The 19313-nt window shown below is 42.1% G+C and overlaps 1 protein-coding gene across 1 annotated transcript in view; it reads right to left on the reverse strand.

The window, feature by feature from the left end:
* Nucleotides 1–19313, reverse strand: part of LOC126235028 (guanylate cyclase 32E-like) — a 434536-nt gene that overhangs the window by 317311 nt on the left and 97912 nt on the right. Inside the window, exons 6-8 of the mRNA XM_049943763.1 lie at nucleotides 10506–10590; nucleotides 7607–7759; nucleotides 4932–5087 (exon numbers count right to left, since the gene is read on the reverse strand). Coding sequence (XP_049799720.1) covers nucleotides 4932–5087; nucleotides 7607–7759; nucleotides 10506–10590 — 394 coding nt within the window. The remainder of the gene's footprint in view (nucleotides 1–4931; nucleotides 5088–7606; nucleotides 7760–10505; nucleotides 10591–19313) is intronic.

Genomic DNA, 19313 nt, shown 5'->3' on the forward strand with positions numbered 1-19313 from the left:
CACCACGAAACCAGAGAAGAGAATCGCTGCGCACAATCGGGCGTCTATCGCATCAAGTGTAGTGAGTGCCCTACCGCATACATAGGCCAAACTGGCCGCTCCTTTAACATACGGTTCAGAGAGCATCAGGATCTTAGCAATCCCAAATCCGTACTCACTAACCACCTGAAGGATCATAACCATTCCATTTCAAATATAAACACAAATTGTAGCATTATACATATTCAACGTAAGGGCCCGGTTTTAAAGAGAAATAGAAATCATCAGCAGCATTTGGCATGATCCGTCTGGCATTTTGATCGAGCAAACCTCGCTTAAGCAAACAGTCCTGCTGAATAACTTTTCTTTTTTGAAGCAGCGTCCAGTCTGAATTCCTTCTCTTTCTGGTCCCTGATTACTGTACGCCATACCCGTATACTTCTTAATTGGGTCAGTGTTTTTTTGCCATGTTTTTTGCGGCCGTCAATAGGCTTAACGAATGTACAGCATATGCCTGTTTCCTATAGTGAGGTCCGCAAGGTCCACCTAGTTCATTTTACATAGCTGTAAAATTGACCTCTCTTAATAAAAGTTTCCATGTTTTCATTTTATCCTATCATTATGGCGCATTATAGTACTGTGCCCTCACTAATTTAAAAAATTTACCTGCCTTACAAGATGTAAAATGCGTCTCAGGTCTTATCTTATGTAAGTCTCGATTAGTTGTCGAATGTTGGTATAGCACGTTTTAAATTGACCCCACTTTCAATGTGTCCTTTTAGTGGTATTGCTGCTAGCTATTAATTGGCATATTACCTTCTGACAGCATAGACTGTAAGGTTTTGCTACTTTCCCTGTTGATCAGTAACGAGAGCTTGTAAATTGGAGTGGTACATGTGTAGTTTTTGTTTTTAACTGATGACTGCCGGCCATTGTCGCCGAGCGGTTCTAGGCACTACAGTCTGGAACCGCGCGACCGCTACTGACGCAGGTTCGAATCCTGCCTCGGGTATGGATGTGTGTAATGTCCTTGGGTTAGTTAGGTTTAAGTAGTTCTAAGTTCTAGGGGACTGATGACCTCAGCAGGTAAGTCCCATAGTGCTCAGAGCCATTTGAACCATTTCACTGATGACTGGCGCGTTGATCCATGTTGCCATTTATATATCCCCATTAAATTTAAAACTTGTTTGCCACTCATGTAAAAGAAAAGTTTCGTTGCGCTTTACGGTTTATATAATAATCTTATATCGCAGCTTCCACTCAGTTTTGCCACAGTTCTGTATCGACCTGTTCAATACGCTCCTTTACTACGTAAACGACTAATTAAAATTGTGAACGGCCGGGCTAGTGGCCCTGCATACTTCTCTACGTCAATAGATGGCAGCACTTTTGCCACTCTGGTTTACCAATTTGCTACCTCGTTCGGATCCGCTACTCCCTGTTCTGCAATCATAGGTAGCAAACCGGACCTAATATACGTCCACCGCGGCGCTCGGGAGCCAATAGCACAGTGTAAGGGTCGGGTCCAGTTTTTATTTGTATATTTCTCTACCCAGGCAGTCGACCGTAGTACTGCCTGGTGTCACTTTCGCACTGACATAGGTTCCACAGCACCTTGCCCGACCGGCAGTTTCGAAAAGTTTTTTAAAACTTTTTAATGAAATTGTATATTGTTTGTATGTGTTGCGGCTTGTAAAAATTATCTCCCGCTTTTTGCTATTTTCAGTGCGACGCCTGAGGATGGGCTTATGAGAGCCCGAAACAGGTCGTGATAATAAAAGATATTTACAACTAAAGCGGTATTTCAACCTCTAGGAAAGATGAAATCTAGTGCCACATTGCCCGTCTCAAAAACAGCAAAGCACCGGGAGAAGACTTGGTCGTAGCATGAGTGTGGAAATATGCCCCAAAGGAACCAACTGAAATATTACAAAAACAAATAGAAAAAATTTAGAAGAGGAAACACGGTCCTGATCCATCCCTTGCGAAAGAAAGGTCGCATGAAAGACATTAACAACTGTCGAGGAATATCCCTGCTACCGGTAACCTATAAAATTCTCTCACTCGCCATTCTGGAGCATTTAGAATCCCAAGTCGCACATCAAATAGGTGAATACCAAGGGAGCTTCTCAAAATGTCGCTCAATACCAGAACAGATCTACAACCTCAAAACAATTATAAGATATTATACTCTAAGGTTCAAACACTACGTGTCAGACTTTGTGTACTTCAAGAAGCCATGCGACGCCATAGACCTGGAAGTCCTGATGAACATCGTAAATGAGTTCGAAGTTAACCTTAAACTGCATGCATTGATTAGAGCTACCCTGACAGATACAAAATTCAAAGTAAATTTCCTCGGGTGTCTCTCGGATTCCTTTCATGTCAAACAGGGGTCAGGCATGGTGATGGCCTGTCTCCAATGCTTTTCAACTACGTCCTTGAAAAGATCATCAGAACTTGGAGCGAAAGATTAATGGAAACCAACTATAGCCCATCGCGAACTGGAACCAAATCGGAAGGGATCGAGGTAGGCTTTTGCCGATGACATTACCATTCTGTCAAACGAACTGTTAAAAGAAATCGCTGAACAAACTGATCTGCAAATATCATTTGAGACAACAGAAGCCATGACTAACATTCAAGACGCCCCACCAAGACTCCGTGCGAAATATGGGGTCATTGCCCGGGTGGACAAATTTAAGTACCTGAGTGAGATCATCATGAAAAATGGACTGGACAAGAAAGCGCTTAGGGAACGGATCCGCATGCTAGAAACAGCTTATCAAACATCCCGCACGATCTACAACAAGAAATGCCTTTTCCAGAACACCAAGGTACGTCACTAGTTTTGTATTCAGCCGAAACCTTATCAATAAACACTGATAAAAGACTCTTCGAAGAACTGGAGAAAAGTGGGAAAAATAATTAGAAGAATCCTAGGATCCAAATAAAAGAATGGTATCCATCAAAACAGAGCCAGCAAGGAAGTCTACAGTAAAATAAAAGAAAGACGGGCACGATTTTATGGTCACCTTAACAAATGGACGGAAATAGTTTAATCAAAAATATATTTCTCTTTTTTGATTCAAAACCAAAAACTACGACGTCATGGTTTAAAAACACCAAAGAAGACCTCTAGATGCTACATCTCAAACCTGAAAACGCTTTTGACAGAATGCTTTTCCGAAAGAAGATAGTGACAACAAACGGAATAACCTGAGAGGAGCAACCGAATTGAAGACACGGTGTCCTTTGGACAAAAGAGCGCAAGCAGGCCCATTCGCAACGAATGAGGGAAATCTGGGCGCAGGAAAAAGCCAGGCTCAGAGCTAAGTGCAACAAGACTTAACGTGGTCCTAGATGGCCCCAACGAATAAATAATAATAAAAAAACATTAATTTGTAGCTTGGAGAATAAGTTCATTTATTAGAGCAGGGACCTATGACATCCCAACCTTATTATTAATACTTCCAGTAGGGATAGATTAGCAATGCTTCCATCCTTTTTTAAAAATTAAATTATTGTTTTTTTACAGCAAGCAATCCATCCATAAAAATTGTTTGCGTTAGTGATTATAATTAGAATTTAAAAACACACATATTTAGTACATATATAAAATTACAAATTTAGTCTTTGATATGTCACAGCTCCATGTCTGCTTCTTGTAAGTGACGAAACAGTAAACTGTTAATTTTAATGTTGGTCTCATCTTATTTTATCTGTAAAAATCAGGAATAATTACTTTCATCGAAACGATGTGTGTGTTACACAGAGGTTTTTTGGGTTATTTGACCATATTACGTGACGGGTGGACTATATGTGAAGGACTTATTTCAGTAGTGGTACAAGTCCATTTTTGATTATTCTGAGATGCAGAGTCCTAAAGTTAAATGAGCGCTGGAAAATCTGCAGTTGAGATATATATACTTGAATATTTCTGGTAGCTCAACTGCAGGTTTTTCAGTGCTCATTTAACTTTAGGACTCTGTATCTCAGAATGATCAAAAATGGACTTGTACCACTATTGAAATAAGCCCTTCATGTAATGTTGACATCTGTTGTTAACCTTGTAGTACCAAGTCCCTTAGATTTTCTGAACATTTTCTTTGATATTTTACCTTTATTTAGAAAATCCAAATGCGGTGTTCTTGTATGCTACAAGAGCCCACACCGTTTCCGAAATATGCAAATTAATCGGATCACACGGATGGCGTCAATTTCTGGTACTGTGGTGTATTACAACTTTTTTTAAAATTTAAGTTTCATATTCGTATTATTAAGACATCGACATATATCTGTTGGCTGACTTTGACACTTCTTTGCGTCACCATTTTACATCGAAAAAAGAGTTAAGAACATTTTCTTCCATTAAAAGTTTCAGTGCTCCGAGTTTTTTGCTAACGTACGTATTGCTTCTACACAACGCACTTCATTGTCCTACATGTAAATTCTACGAAAATGCAACAGTATCTACTCTTCTGTTGGAGTTCTTTGTTAATCTGCGAACAATGTGTAGCTAACAGCTGATAGTGTCAACCATATTTTTTCTCTTACCTGTATGTCTCAGGTGGAGGAAATAAAATATTGCAGAGAAGGAGATGCATTACATTTATGTGAATTTTAACATTAAAAATTTCGTTACACTCGTGCAGTTACGATTTTAGTAAATCTCTTCGAATGTTTTACGACAGATCTACTGAAGTCAGTTCACGACACAAGGATGGGGACGGAAACTAGACGTGCTATGTTCAAAGGAAGTGTCTGTATTTGCGTTAAGTGACTTAAGTGACCCTGAAAACCTAATTATGGATGTCAGTACTGGTATTTTAGTCCAACGCCTTTCGAGTGCGGCGTCAATCAGTGCTGTAACGACCGTTCTGCTTCTCTCGGATCCAGATATATTGACGTGGACAAGAAAAGGTACAGTAGCTGCAAATCAACAGGCTCACCGGCAGGTCGGTAATTCTGTTACCGTTGTCATGAGCGTACTGGAAAAACCCAACTGGCTGCATACTGACGCTTAACGTGCCATTCATCAATTCATCCTCCATCAGAGCCATCACCGTGTAGTTGCCCTCGGCGTCTCCATTTACGTCTATGTATACCTGCAGACAATTAGAGGCATTGGCTATGACTTCATTTAGATTAATTTCAAACTTTATAATGTCTAGATTCGAATTTCGTGGCAAATGAATTTGGTGCGTAAATGATTAGTTACTTTAATATTCTTCCATGTCAAATGTTAAACTTTGTTTTAGACAATGAAAATTTAATAATAATAATGACTTAGTAGTGATCAGTAAGCAGTCTGTTACTTTTTGTTGACGATGACGTTTGCGATATACAGGGTGTTACAAAAAGGTACGGCCAAACTTTCAGGAAACATTTCTCACACACAAAGAAAGAAAAAATATGTTATGTGGACATGTGTCCGGAAACGCTTACTTTCCATGTTAGAGCTCATTTTATTACTTCTCTTCAAATCACATTAATCATGTAATGGAAACACACAGCAACAGAACGTACCAGCGTGACTTCAAACACTTTGTTACAGGAAATGTTCAAAATGTCCTCCGTTAGCGAGGATACATGCATCCACCCTCTGTCGCATGGAATCCCTGATGCGCTGATGCAGCCCTGGAGAATGGCGTATTGTATCACAGCCGTCCACAATACGAGCACGAAGAGTCTCTACATTTGGTACCGGGGTTGCGTAGACAAGAGCTTTCAAATGCCCCCATAAATGAGGTCAGGAGAGCGTGGAGGCCACGGAATTGGTCCGCCTCTACCAATCCATCGGTCACCGAATCTGTTGTTGAGAAGCGTACGAACACTTCGACTGAAACGTGCAGGAGCTCCATCGTGCATGAACCACATGTTGTGTCGTACTTGTAAAGGCACATGTTCTAGCAGCACAGGTAGAGTATCCCGTATGAAATCATGATAACGTGCTCCATTGAGCGTAGGTGGAAGAACATGGGGCCCAATCAAGACATCACCAACAATGCCTGCCCAAACGTTCACAGAATATCTGTGTTAATGACGTGATTGCAAAATTGCGCGCGGATTCTCGTCAGCCCACACATGTTGATTGTGAAAATTTACAATTTGATCACGTTGGAATGAAGCCTCATACTGACGAAACTAAAATGAGCTCTAACATGGAAATTAAGCATTTCCGGACACATGTCCACATAACATCTTTTCTTTCTTTGTGTGTGAGGAATGTTTCCTGAAAGTTTGGCCGTACCTTTTTGTAACACCCTGTATACTAGTGGCTAAGGTGGGGTGTCATTACGGAATAAATCTTTGTTCTTGAAAGAATTAATGTTGAAACTTGTTCAAAGACGCTAACTGTTACTATTTGTTCTAAAATTGTTAACGTTTGTCAAATCTACGTAATTATTTCTACCTGTATGTGCATATTCTTATACTTTGCTCATGTTACAAGCTACAACATTGAGAGGTCTGATGAATGATTTCTAGGTTCATCATTTTTCATTGAACTAGCTTCTACATGGTGCTCTAAAATTCCCCTTACAAATTTGCGAGACTTGTAGAGGGCACTGAGGAGACAATATTTTGAATTCGAAGCCATGTCTAGAAACGTACTATTTCCATGCTACAGCCGTTTGAAAACATGTTTGCTACGTAGGTATGCAACACGGTAGTCACGGGGAGGGGTAGTTACGTCGGATCGGTTGATATCATTTGACGTCTATCCTACCTCTCTGACCTACTTCGAACCTCATTCACGTGTCTCTGAGTGTTAGGGCAACATGGTTTAGTACACATTTGCAGAATACACCGACGCGATTCTTCTGCATAGGAAAGCTCATGGTAATGGAAGAGCTGCTCGTCGCCTTTATCACGATAGTTATCCAATAACGTCCGACTCTTTCACGTATGCTTTTCGCCCCAATTAAGCAACGGCTTCGAGAAAGGGGCATGTCAGTAGGCGTGACTGTGGTACCCCAAGGAGAGCAGTTTAACCGTAAACAACAATGTCTCTGAAAATTAAGTTTCCTTTTTGTTTCTTTGGTTATTAATGACTGGGACTGTAGGACAAGTGATGTACTGGGTCATGCCTAATAAATTAATTGTAAAATTGATCGTGGTACCAAAATATATTCAAATGGTTGTGACACGGAAACGGTACTTTCCATACATTGGTTCCTATTCAGAACATTATGTACACAGTCGCCTCTACAAGTCCTGCAAGTTTGTAACGGGAATTTTAGCGTTTTAGAGCGCCCCGTACATAAGAGTAAGCAACCGAGTAACGAAACAGTCTTAACAAATGTAAAAAAATTCAGAGTATGTAGCAAAAAATAGCTGATGATGACACATCAGTGATGACGTAAGCAATTTTTTTTGCTTAGGATGGATCTATCACTCAACACTCTAAAAGTAAATACAGAGAAAAACTTTAAGTTCAGGTACAGTTGCTCAAGTATACTAATTTAAATTTAACATGTCATCTCGTTCCGCTATAGGGAGAGGAAAAAGAGTTTGATGTTCACTTGTTTGATTAGTTTTCATGCTCGTCAAAATTATTTCTTAAAATGGGCTTAATCGTGCGCTGATTCACTATTTAAATAGTTATATATTTTGATAAACTCACATCATGTCCTTTGACGGAGTGATATGATCTGTCCCTTATTCTTTCAATTACGGCTGTCCCGTTCGTTGGGTTTTCACCGTCAGCAAAAACTTCCGTCAGTGCTCTTGCGTATATCATAACAGCATCATAAAGATGCGCTGCTTCGATTGGTACCTGTGAATTAAAAATACTGACTACATTGGTTTAATTTCAACAAAGGGATGTAGATCTAAAGTACACTGCCCGATAAAGAAAGTGAAGCATCCAGGGAGACATGATCGGATATCAGTCTAACTTCGTACACGTACACACTATGGGCGGGTATGTGAATGATCAGAGTAGCAATTCTCTGGGACAGGTAGAACGGCCACCAGAGTGCACTGGTGTTGTTCGTGTTTAGTATTGTTATGAAGCCTGGTAGGCTATATAAAGGACATCAATAGTATCAGATGTCGAGTGATTACTGTGTAAGACACAGAGATGCCGGGTACTCCCATGAGACAGCGTTATCAGCATCTGACAGAGTTTGAAAGCGGCCTTTTGGAGAGGCACATTGATGTTACACCTGGCGTCATGGTGGGGGAAGCCATCTCGTATGACTTTAGGTCATGGCCGATAGTGAATGAGGAAACTATCTTGGCCGGCCAGTGTGGCCGAGCGGTTCTAGGCGCTTCAGTCTGGAACCGTGCGACCACTACGGTCGCAGGTTCGAATCCTCCCTCGGGCATGGATGTGTGTAATGTCCTTAGGTTAGGTTCAAGTAGTTCTAAGTTCTAGGGGACTGATGACCTCAGATGTTAAGTCCCATAGTGCTCAGAGCCATTTGAAACTATCTTGGCACAGCGGTACGTCACGGACATCCTGGGCCATCATGTGTTCCTTTTCATGCGACGGCATCGTGGTGGCATCTTTCATCAAGATAATGCTCGTCCACAAATGGTACGTGTCTTTATGAACTGCGGGTGTGGTGCTGAGGTTCTCCCATGACAGCAAATTCACCACGCCTTTTCCTGATAGATGTGTGGACTAACTCGGACAGTGCCAGTATTCCGGATATGAAGCACCATTTACAACCATTAGGGGCCAGTTACGCCAGGAGAGAATACAACGGCTTTATGACGCCCTTCCCAACCGGATCAGACCAGAGGGGCTGCAATGTCATAATGATCAGTGGGCACATACTGCCAATTATGCTGAAAATCTGACTCAGTACTTTAATCACTGCAATAACAACATGTACCTCTCAACCGGCGAAGTATCATTTCGTTTCCTTCTCCCCATCCGGGTGCTTCACTTTTTTTGTTACACAGTGTATCTGTACAGAGCACACAGTCGGTTATATGAGCCACTGTGTAGGAAGAATGCATTTACTGACAAGGATTACTCGGCTTCTAACACGTCTGTTAGAAAAAGAAGGGAGATAGGCTGGAAGAAAGGAAGACCAGGGTTTAATATCCTGTCGACGACAAGGTCCTTAGAGATGGAGCGCATACTGGGATGGAACTAGAATAGGAAAGGAAATGGGTTTTCGCTTATGAGATGTAAAGTAACCACTGAAAAATATAAATCTCGATAACCGAACTGAGTCAGTCTATTCGGTTCAGCACGACTTTCAACCTGTCTACGTAGCTGCTTCCAGACACATTCGTGTTTCATCAACCTTATGGCGACAAGTTATAAGTATCCAGACAAAACCACGTAAGTGTTACGTTTAGCAACATAATGATCCCGTGAGCCTTTGTGGAAAAAATGGAAGACAGCTGGCAGTCGATCAGTATGACCTAGGCGTTCACTGGTTCCCCAGAGACAAAACATTAATATACAAGTATTCTAAGGAGAGAATTCACGGACAATATGATAATACCTGTGTTTTCTATTCTTCTAATTAATTTACTTTGAATTATCTGTAGGTGAGTTAAGAAAGTATATTAAGTACTAATAATGAGCAAGAATCTACTAATCTTTGTACTAAGCACAACACCATGAATACTAGAGCCAGAAAAATGTATTGTAAGATTATTGAAGTGCGATGATGAATTTTTCACATTATTGTAAAACAAATTTGTAGTTCAATGCAGTGAATGAAAGCGATGTGCAGCTATCGGTAACATTCTTGCGGATGTATTGACACGTTACTGTGTTAAATATTTCAATGTTTCGAATATACTGCTTACTGCGGTAATCAGGATGACTGCGTATACCACCCAGAAGAATTTTCCTGAAACCGACTCCGGTCTCGCAAAGCTACACACGTACAGTAGGCTCTGTGTACGTAACGTCACGGCTTCACCATTTTTTCTGTGAATCTGCAACTTCGTTTCTTTTCCAGCAATACCGATTTGCCACTCAGACCACTACATGCCCAGCGCATTTGCTTTTTCGGAAAAGCTGTGACAAGCGACGTACTAAATTTCACTTACTCCGTTATTTGTTGGTTGACTAGCTAATATTGATATTTACTCATTTGCACTATTATGCTTTGAATTTCGTTCCCAGCAACTGCCGCGCAATGGGTTCACAGCTTACGTGTATCTCTTAAGAACTTGTTTTATCCAAATATTTTATTTTCTGGTGCTTAAAATTAGGTTTTCCAAGTTAGTAACACAGTTTTCTACATGTAGCCGATATTTGTCATTGTATTATGTTACCAATTACTGTTGGTTTCTGACATGGTTATTAAACTATTTTTAAAATGTCGTCTTGTTGGAATACGTATCAGAATATTCTATGCATCTGATCCGCATGAGGAAACGATCATTCACACTTTCTGGTGGTAAGAATCTATCAACTCGTCTATGTCATTGATTAACACGGAATATATTTCTGATAAATTAATAATTTTGAGGTCTATGAGATACGCTACTGTTGCTGTTGATGCATTTTTGTTTCTGCATTCGTAAATGATTTTCAAAGTACTCACCGATATACTTCTGAACACCGAGTGATGGTATGGTACACAGAAGGGTGGCTTTGTTGAGAAGTTTCTGATCTGTTCACAAACCTCTCTGAAACAGAAATTAATGAACGAAAGTCAATAACATTCATTACATGACTGTATTAACAGTTTTAATGGGCAATACTATAAACTGTTCATATAACGTGAAGCAGCTGTACTCACAAGAAGCAATGAAAATGTTATTTGTGAGTCTGAAAGCAGGGAGTCGATTTAAATATTAGTTCATAAACTAAATATCTTTTTTGCTGTGCCATCGGGAAGAGGCATTTAGTTTACTAGTATATAAATGAATATTAATGTAATTACTGCAGAAAATGCCACACCGACAAACTTATAAGTAGATTTAAACTACCATATAACAGGAAAGAAGCTTACATGTGAGTGAGGCATTTGAATTTGCAGCGTTTCTCAGGGTCCAGTACTGCAACCACTTCTTTAACTGATGTACTTACCACAGAAGGTAGTAAAGAGCTCCAAAGTTTTGTTATACTTTCATAACTAAAGTGTAATGACTAGAGACTCAGAATAGCAAATGATCATAAAAAAGTGCCTTGTACAAAATCAGTAACTGATTCACTGCTGTTAAGATAGCTTAACTGCAGTAAAACTAAAATTATTCTGATTTCATACGTTCTGTTAGCAGCGACATTCTATCCTTCAAAGTGGTTGCACGGTACCCCTAGGATTGAGGACATAAGGAAAACTCTCGTTGAAAGCATATATAATCATGACCTCATTCAGAACCTGAAAGCATTTATCACAAAATTGTGTATCTTAAGAACTTGTGAGAACAGCTTTAAGAGTGGTGGGACTGGTTGCAATGATCCTATAGAAAAAAATTAAATTATATACACCTACAAGAATACTAACAACATTTGCAAAATTGGTACAATTTGTTACGATTTTCAACATTAAGCTGTTCATTGTTTGGAACACAATATGTATTAAGGGCATTCAACCAGGAGCAAGAGATGCGACACCTGATTTATAATCACAACATTGGAAGGTCTTACAGACCACTGTAGTATTGTAATACGTAATATGGAATTATACGCAAACACGCGCTGTGTATTTTTCACAATAGCTAGTGTCGTAAAGCTGTATAGGTCGCCCAGCCAATGTAATTATCATTCTTAATTTGTTTCTAAAAATAATCTCTTGTATATTGCAACTAGGATTGATTGCGACACGTGTACGAAGTAACATCGTTGCTTCAGTAGAGGCTGTTTGTTCCACTGAACTGTTGACAACGAATCTGCTCCCTATATACTCGCTGGTTATATCCGTTAGAGTACGTGACGAGTGTTAACCGCAGACCTCCACTGAGGAGCACCGCTCCAAGCCACAAGCAGTCTCTGGCACCAACACCCAGCCAGCTTGGACGTGCTTTTTTCCTGACTGCTTTGAGCACTTAGGTCCTGGATTGTCAAACATACATTTCTAAGACGGCCGTTCTGTGCGCGGCCAAATATAACCCGTGCAAGGAATAAATATTTCTTAACATACTCCTCTTTGAATGGTTCCTACCGATACCCGAACATTGTGTTGGATACACCAAACATCTATTTAACTAAAATTATAATATAGTCATTGTGATTTGAGAAATTTTTATTTACAACAATTTCTGATTGTTACTCACACGTAGTGTTACCATCATAAATTGGGTTTTCCATAAGGAATGATGAGATGTTTCATTAAATGATCATCTATAGTTGGTACCTCCTCCATTCCCCCTCAATTTTTGTTATTTAAAATCAACGTCTTAAACAATCAGTTATTGTTGTTCAGTGTATTTATCACGCATGAAAAGTAGTGATGTGTTACCTGTTGGTGTTTTTTTAGTGTTTCATACCACAGCCAGGTGGACAGAGTGAGACATTATTAACTTTTTTAGTCAAATCTTAGTGAATTGGAAAAGAGGGGCAGAGGAAACAATTGGGAATTTCTTGAGACTTGATTACCACGTCTAGCTTTAGTCTGATAGCCAAAGCAAACATCCTAAATCCTTGCTATCCTTGCTGACCATGCACGTACTTGCAAAACGTATTTGGTTATGGCTAGGAATAATTTATGTGTAACGTGGGCGACAGAAGACGCATCACGAGATCTTAGCACAAACAACTGACAACGTATGAGAGGAAGTGTGCAGCTGGTGCAACACGCTGACTCTTCTAACCGGGTCACATAGATGTATGTGAGCCAGAACAAATTTGAAGCCCACAGGATGCAACGTTACTAGAGGAACTACACCATCCACAGAGGAAAAATTTGCATTGAGACATAACGGATCACGTGGAGCACGTCTCGAAATAAATTGAGTACTGTCAGCTGTCGTTGTTCACCAATGGCAGCGCAGGCGAAGCTCATTGATGAGAGGTGTTATGGCTCTGACTTCACTGGTGTTCTGGAACCATCAAATCACTTGACTGCGCTTGATGGGAAAACAGTGTTATACTATCGGGCGTGAAGTTGGCCATGCATCAGCTACACTGCCTGATAAAAAAAAGTGAAGCATCCAAAAAACTTGTCAGTGTAACTTCGTACACGTATAAACCATTGGCAGATATGTTAATGATTAAAGTTGCAATTCTCCGTGACAAGTGGAACGGATACCGGAGTGGATTCCATTTTTTTAATTTTTTTTATTTTACTAGGCCTGGTAGGCTATATAAGGGGAGTGACCTGATCAGGTGCTGAGTGATCACTGTGGATGACTCGGAGACACTGCGTACTGCAGTGAGACAGCGTTATCAGCATTTGACAGAATTTGAAAGGGGCTTCACTGGGGATCTTCATTTTGCCGATGGATCGAATCATGCAGTCTCCAGGTTTGTGGGGCATTAGAATGTATCAGTGACCTAATGTTGGAATGTACATGCGAATGTGAGATCAGGTACACTGTGTGATCAAAAGTATCCGGACACCCCAATAAACATACGTTTTCATATTAGGTGGACTGTGCTGCCACCTACTGCCAGGTACTCCATATCACCGACCTCAGTAGTCATTAGACATCGTGAGAGAGCAGAATGGAGCGCTCCGGGGAACTCACGGACTTCGAACGTGGTCAGGTGATCGGGTGTCACTTGTGTCATACGACTGTAGGCGAGATTTCCACAATCCTAGACATCCCTAGGTCCACTGTTTCCGATGTGATAGTGAAGTAGAAACGTGAAGGGACACATACAGCACAAAAGCGTACAGGCCGACCTCGTCTGTTGACAGAGACCGCCAACAGTTGAAGAGGGTTGTAATGTGTAATAGGCAGACATCTATCCAGACCATCACACAGGAATTCCAAACTGCATCAGGATCCACTGTAAGTACTACGAAAGTTAGAAGGGACGTGACAAAACTTGGATTTCATGGTCGAGCGGCTGCTCATAAGCCACACGTCACGCCGCCGGTAAATGCCAAACGACGCCTGCTTGGTGTAAGGAGCGTAAACATTGGACGAGTGAACTGTGGAAAAACATTGAGTGGATAGACGAAACACGATACACAATGTGGCGATGCGATGGCAGGGTGTGGGTACGGCGAATGCCCGTTGAACGTCATCTGTCAGCGTGTGTAGTGCCAACAGTAAAATTCGGAGGCGGAGGTGGTGTGGTTGTGTTTTCCATGGAAGGGGCTTGCACCCCTTGTCGTTTTGCGTGGCACTGTCACAGCACAAGCCTACATCGATGTTTTAAGCACCTTTTTGCTTCCCGCTGTTGAAGAGCAATTCGGGGATGACGATTGCATCTTTCAACACGATCGAGCACCTGTTCATAATGCATGGACTGTGGCGGAGAGGTTACCCGACGATAACATCCCTGTAATAGACTGGCCGGCACAGAGTCCTGACCTGAATCCTACCGAACACCTTTGGGATGTTTTGGAACGCCGACTTCGTGCCAGATCTCACTGACCGACATCGATACCTTTCCGCAGCGCAGCACTCCGTGAAGAATGGGCTGCCATTCCCCAAGAAACCTTCCAGCACCTGATTGAACGTATGCCTGCGAGAGTGGTTCAAATGGCTCTGAGCACTATGGGACTCAACTGCTGTGGTCATTAGTCCCCTAGAACTTAGAACTACTTAAACCTAACTAACCTAAGGACAACACACACATCCATGCCCGAGGCAGGACTCGAACCTGCGACCGTAGCAGTCGCGCGGTTCCGGACTGCGCGCCTAGAACCGCGAGACCACCGCGGCCGGCTGCGAGAGTGGAAACTGTCATCAAGGCTAAGGGTGGGCCAACACCATATTGAATTCCAGCATTACCGATGGAGGGCGCCACGAACTAGTAAGTCAGTTCCAGCCAGATGTCCGGATACTTCTGATCACATAGTGTATATTCGTCTTCAAGTTTCCAGTAGACCATATATAGCCAATAACAGGTCGGTCTTCCCAGATACCAGTCGCGTGGGGCCGCTGAGATCCTGCATAGTGTTGAGTATGGGCCTCCAGAAACTACCGATTCCACGTTCGCGAGACTGTCGTTGCATCCCGACCAAGTGGGCAGCTACACCGCGCAATGATACACTGCAATCTCGACTAGTCACGGTCCTGCCGATATAGATTTCCGACGGATATTAGTAGATGTTCGTCTTTCTTACGCGAGGCATAATGCGATCCCAGGAATAACCAAAATTCAAATGAGATTTCTGAATGAGATATCCATTGTGTAATCTTTCCTCGCGGACATTACATATATGGCGTTACTCGTACCTACTTTGTGTGGTTGCGCGGAAATGCTAATCATTTGCATATCCAAACTTGTAATGCCAGTTCAACGTTCGTCGCATGGTGATGGTGTTACAGTTTTAATGGCCAGTAGAGTAATTTCTCGCACAATTCACCGGTTCTTCAGCAGTCTCCTGCAATACCACCTTTCAACGTCATCTACCTGTTTCATTTCTGTCTCCCTCATTATCCACGTTTCTCATCCAAAACGAGCAATGCTACAACCATAACTTTACACGAAGTGTATTCACTGATTACCCAAAACCATACGACCACCTGATTAATGGCGTGTTAGTCCACCAGCAGTAGTGAGGCAGTTGAAAATGGAAGAAAGGCTGAAGAAAAATCGAGACACGTTCGTACGATTTGTCGACCTGGAAAAAGCGTTCGACAATGTAAAATGGCGCAAGATGTTCGAAATTTCGAGAAAAATAGAGATTAGCTATAGGGAACTACGGGTAATATACAATCTGTACAAGAAGCAAGAGGGAACAGTAAGAGTGGAAGACCAAGAGCTAAGTGCCCGGATTGAAAAGGGTGTGCAATCTATACACCGAAGAAGCAATGACGGAAATAAAACAAAGATTAAAGAGTGGGATTAAATTCAAGGTGACAGGATACCAACGTTAAGATTCAGTGATGACATTGTTGTTCTTAGTGAAAGTGGAGAAGAATTACGGGATGTATTGAATGGAATGAATAGTTTAATGAGTAAAGAATATGGATTGAGAGTAAATCGAAGAAAGACGAAAGTACTGAGAAGTAGCAGAAATGAGAACAGCGTCAAACTTAACATAGGAATTGGGGATCACGTAGTTGTCGAAGTTAAGAAATTCTGCTACCTAGGCAGCAAAATAAGCCTTACGGATGGAGCAAGGAGGACATAAAAAACAGACCAGCACTAACAGAAAGGGCATTCGTGACCAAGAGAAGTCTACAAGTATGAAACATAGGCCTTAATTTTAGGAAGAAATTTTTGAGAATGTACGTTTGGGGTACAGCATTATATGGTAATGAAAAATGGATAATAGGAAAACCGGAACTAAAGAGCATCGAAGCATTTGAGATGTTGTGCTACAGACGAATTTAGAAAATTAGGTGGTCTCATAACGTTAGGAATGAGAAGATTCTCGGCAGAGTCGTCGAGGAAAGGAGTATATGGAAGACATTGATAAGAAAATGAACAGTACGATAGGACATGTGTTAAAACATCACAGAATAACTTCCATGGTACTAGAGGCAGCTGTAGAGGGTAAAAACTGTAGAGGAAGATAGAGATTAGAATATATACAGCAGATAACTGAGGACGTAGGTTGCAAGTGCTACTTTGAGATGAAAAGGTTGGCGCAGGAAAGGAATTCATGACGGGCCACATCAAACCAGTCAGAAGACTGATGGAAAGGTTCATCTCTTTTTGGAAAGCAATGCATTAGCGATCCGCCGTGGCTAGACATTCATATTTCTCCGGAGGCATATGACACCAGATACCTATGAAGAGGTCATCAGGTGATAACATTCCGGCAAAATATGGGCTGGTGGCTTGTTGGTGCGGAGCTGGCGCCCGACAGCATCCCAGACGTATTCAAGTGGGCTCTGATCAGACGAATCTGGTGACATCAACGTGAGTTCTCTGTCATCCTCCTCAAACCACTGGAGCATGATTCTGGTCTTGTGACAGACAGTTCTTCTGTCGAAAGATACCACCAACATCGGGAAGGTATCAAGGATGAACTGATGAATGCGGCCCGCAGTATTGTTCACAGTTGTCATGGTGGCTTCGATTACTATCGTAGGTCCCACGAAAGCCCAGGTGAATGTCTCCCACAGTGTAAGACTGCTCTTACCGGCCTGTACTCGCGGAGTGATGCATGTTTCGAGCAGCCGTTTCCCTGTTTGGTGGCATATACGGACACGATCATCGACTGGTGTAAACGCGATTCTTTCGACCAGATGACACATTCACGGTCCAGTCTCGATTACCCCGTGCACACATCACTCGTAATCGACGTTGTTGGGTCAGCATGAGAGTTCGTTGGGCGTCATCTGTTGCGGAGCCTAAGTTCAACAATGTGTACTGAACGGCGTCACTGAAACACTTGTGCATTGTTCTCCGTCGTCGTACATGCCACAAATAACCATCTATCCCGCTTTACAGAGCGGGCAAACCTTTGGGCTCCACGTTATGTGATGGGACATAGATGTCCAACAACTTGCGCTCTGCCCATGGTTTCATCGTGCTTCAACCACTTTCCTAAGATGTTCACGCGAACAGCTGACCAGTTTCGCATATACAAGATGCTCGTTCCCAGGCGCCGGGCTGCAACTATCTGCCCTTTGTCAAAGTCGCTTATGTCAGCGGATTTTCCCATTTGTGGCCCATGTCGTCGTTCGAGTGATTCCCCATTTGTCTCTTCTGCACTACTGTACTGTCCTTCGCGAATCACGTGCCCGCAATGACAACAGGCAGCATTCAGTCTCATGGTGGGCACTACATGTTGGCGGGTACTGTGTACTATTGGTAGTCATTCCTTTTCCTGTTCCTCTCTCAAAACGAATGCCGGAGAAACGATTGTATGAGCTCTAATCTCTTCTATTTTGCCCTTAAGGTACTTATGCGAGAAGCAAGTTGGAGGCAGTAGCTTCGCTCAACAGTCTGTCGCAATTATTTGTCTTACAAAGTTCCTCAATATCATTTTATAAAAGAGCACATTTCATTCACCTAAGATCACGAGGAATTTCACCAACGCTCTCGTACTGATCTAACCGGCACGTAAAAAATTCAGCAGCACGTCTCTGAGTTGCTTCGCCGTCTTCTTTTAATTCGACATCGTGCGGATCTCATATTCTCTCGTGGTACTCTAGAATTGGCCGCACAATCATTCTGTTCGCCATCTCTTTTACAGATGCATTATACTTTTAAGAAGTCTTCTAATAAATTGCAGTTCGCCGTTGGCTTTCTCTACAGCCTATCTTACGTACTCGTCCCATTTCATGTCGTTTCGCAATGCTACCCCTACATGTTTACTAGACGTGGCTGAGCCATACAACGAACCATTAATATTCTATTTGAACAGTAGCTGCGCCCGGCCATGCGTTACTGTGGCTCAGTCTCGTTAAACGGAAAATTACTAAATACATATGGGAATTGGATATACGTCCTAATCTCCTTTCTGCCCCCTGTCTCTGTACATGTCCTTCTCACCATCTCTTTGTGCATCTACTCCTCATTCCCCATCTCTCTGTCCATCACCTCTTCCCCCTCCTGTCCATCTTTTCCTTCCCCCGCTCTCTCCATCTCCTTCTGGCCCCTCTCTCTCTTCTCTTTCCGTCCGTCATCTTCTTTCACCTTTCTCTGTCCATCTTCTCGTGCCCCCTCTCCCTCTTTCCATCTCCTATGCCCCCCTCTATTGCCCATTTCCTTTTTTCGCTCTCTACGTCCATTTCCTCCCATCCCTCTTTCCGTCTCCTCTTCCCTCCCACCGCTCTCTGTGACGTTGAGCCTTGTTTATTGGTATTGCACATTCAGATTCTGTAGTAATTTTCTAATCATAAGCCGATACCATAAATACAACTTCCTTATTTTTTAACGTTCCCTATTATATATTTATATATTAAAATATACACTGATCAGCTAAAACATTATGTCTACCTACCTAATAACCGGTATGTCCTCCTTTGGCACGGATAACGGCGATTACTCGTTGCGGCAATGGAAGCAATGAGACCTTGGTAAGTAGTTGGAGGGAACTGGCACCACATCCGCACACACAAGTCACCGAATTCCGGAGAGGAGAGCGATGAGATATGACGTCACGTTCAATCACGTCGCAGATGTGTTCGATCGGGTTCAGATCTGGCGAGCTGTGGGCCAGCACACCAATTGGAATCGCCATTGTGCTCCTCGAACCACTCCATAACACTCCTGGTCTTGTGACATGTTGCATTATTTTATTGAAAAATGACACTGCTGTCGGGTAACATGATCGTCACGAAGGAGTATACGTCGTTTGCAACCAGTGTACGATACTCCTTGCCCGCTA

The sequence above is a fragment of the Schistocerca nitens genome, chromosome 2 (assembly GCF_023898315.1).
Source record: "Schistocerca nitens isolate TAMUIC-IGC-003100 chromosome 2, iqSchNite1.1, whole genome shotgun sequence".
Classification (NCBI taxonomy): domain Eukaryota; kingdom Metazoa; phylum Arthropoda; class Insecta; order Orthoptera; family Acrididae; genus Schistocerca; species Schistocerca nitens.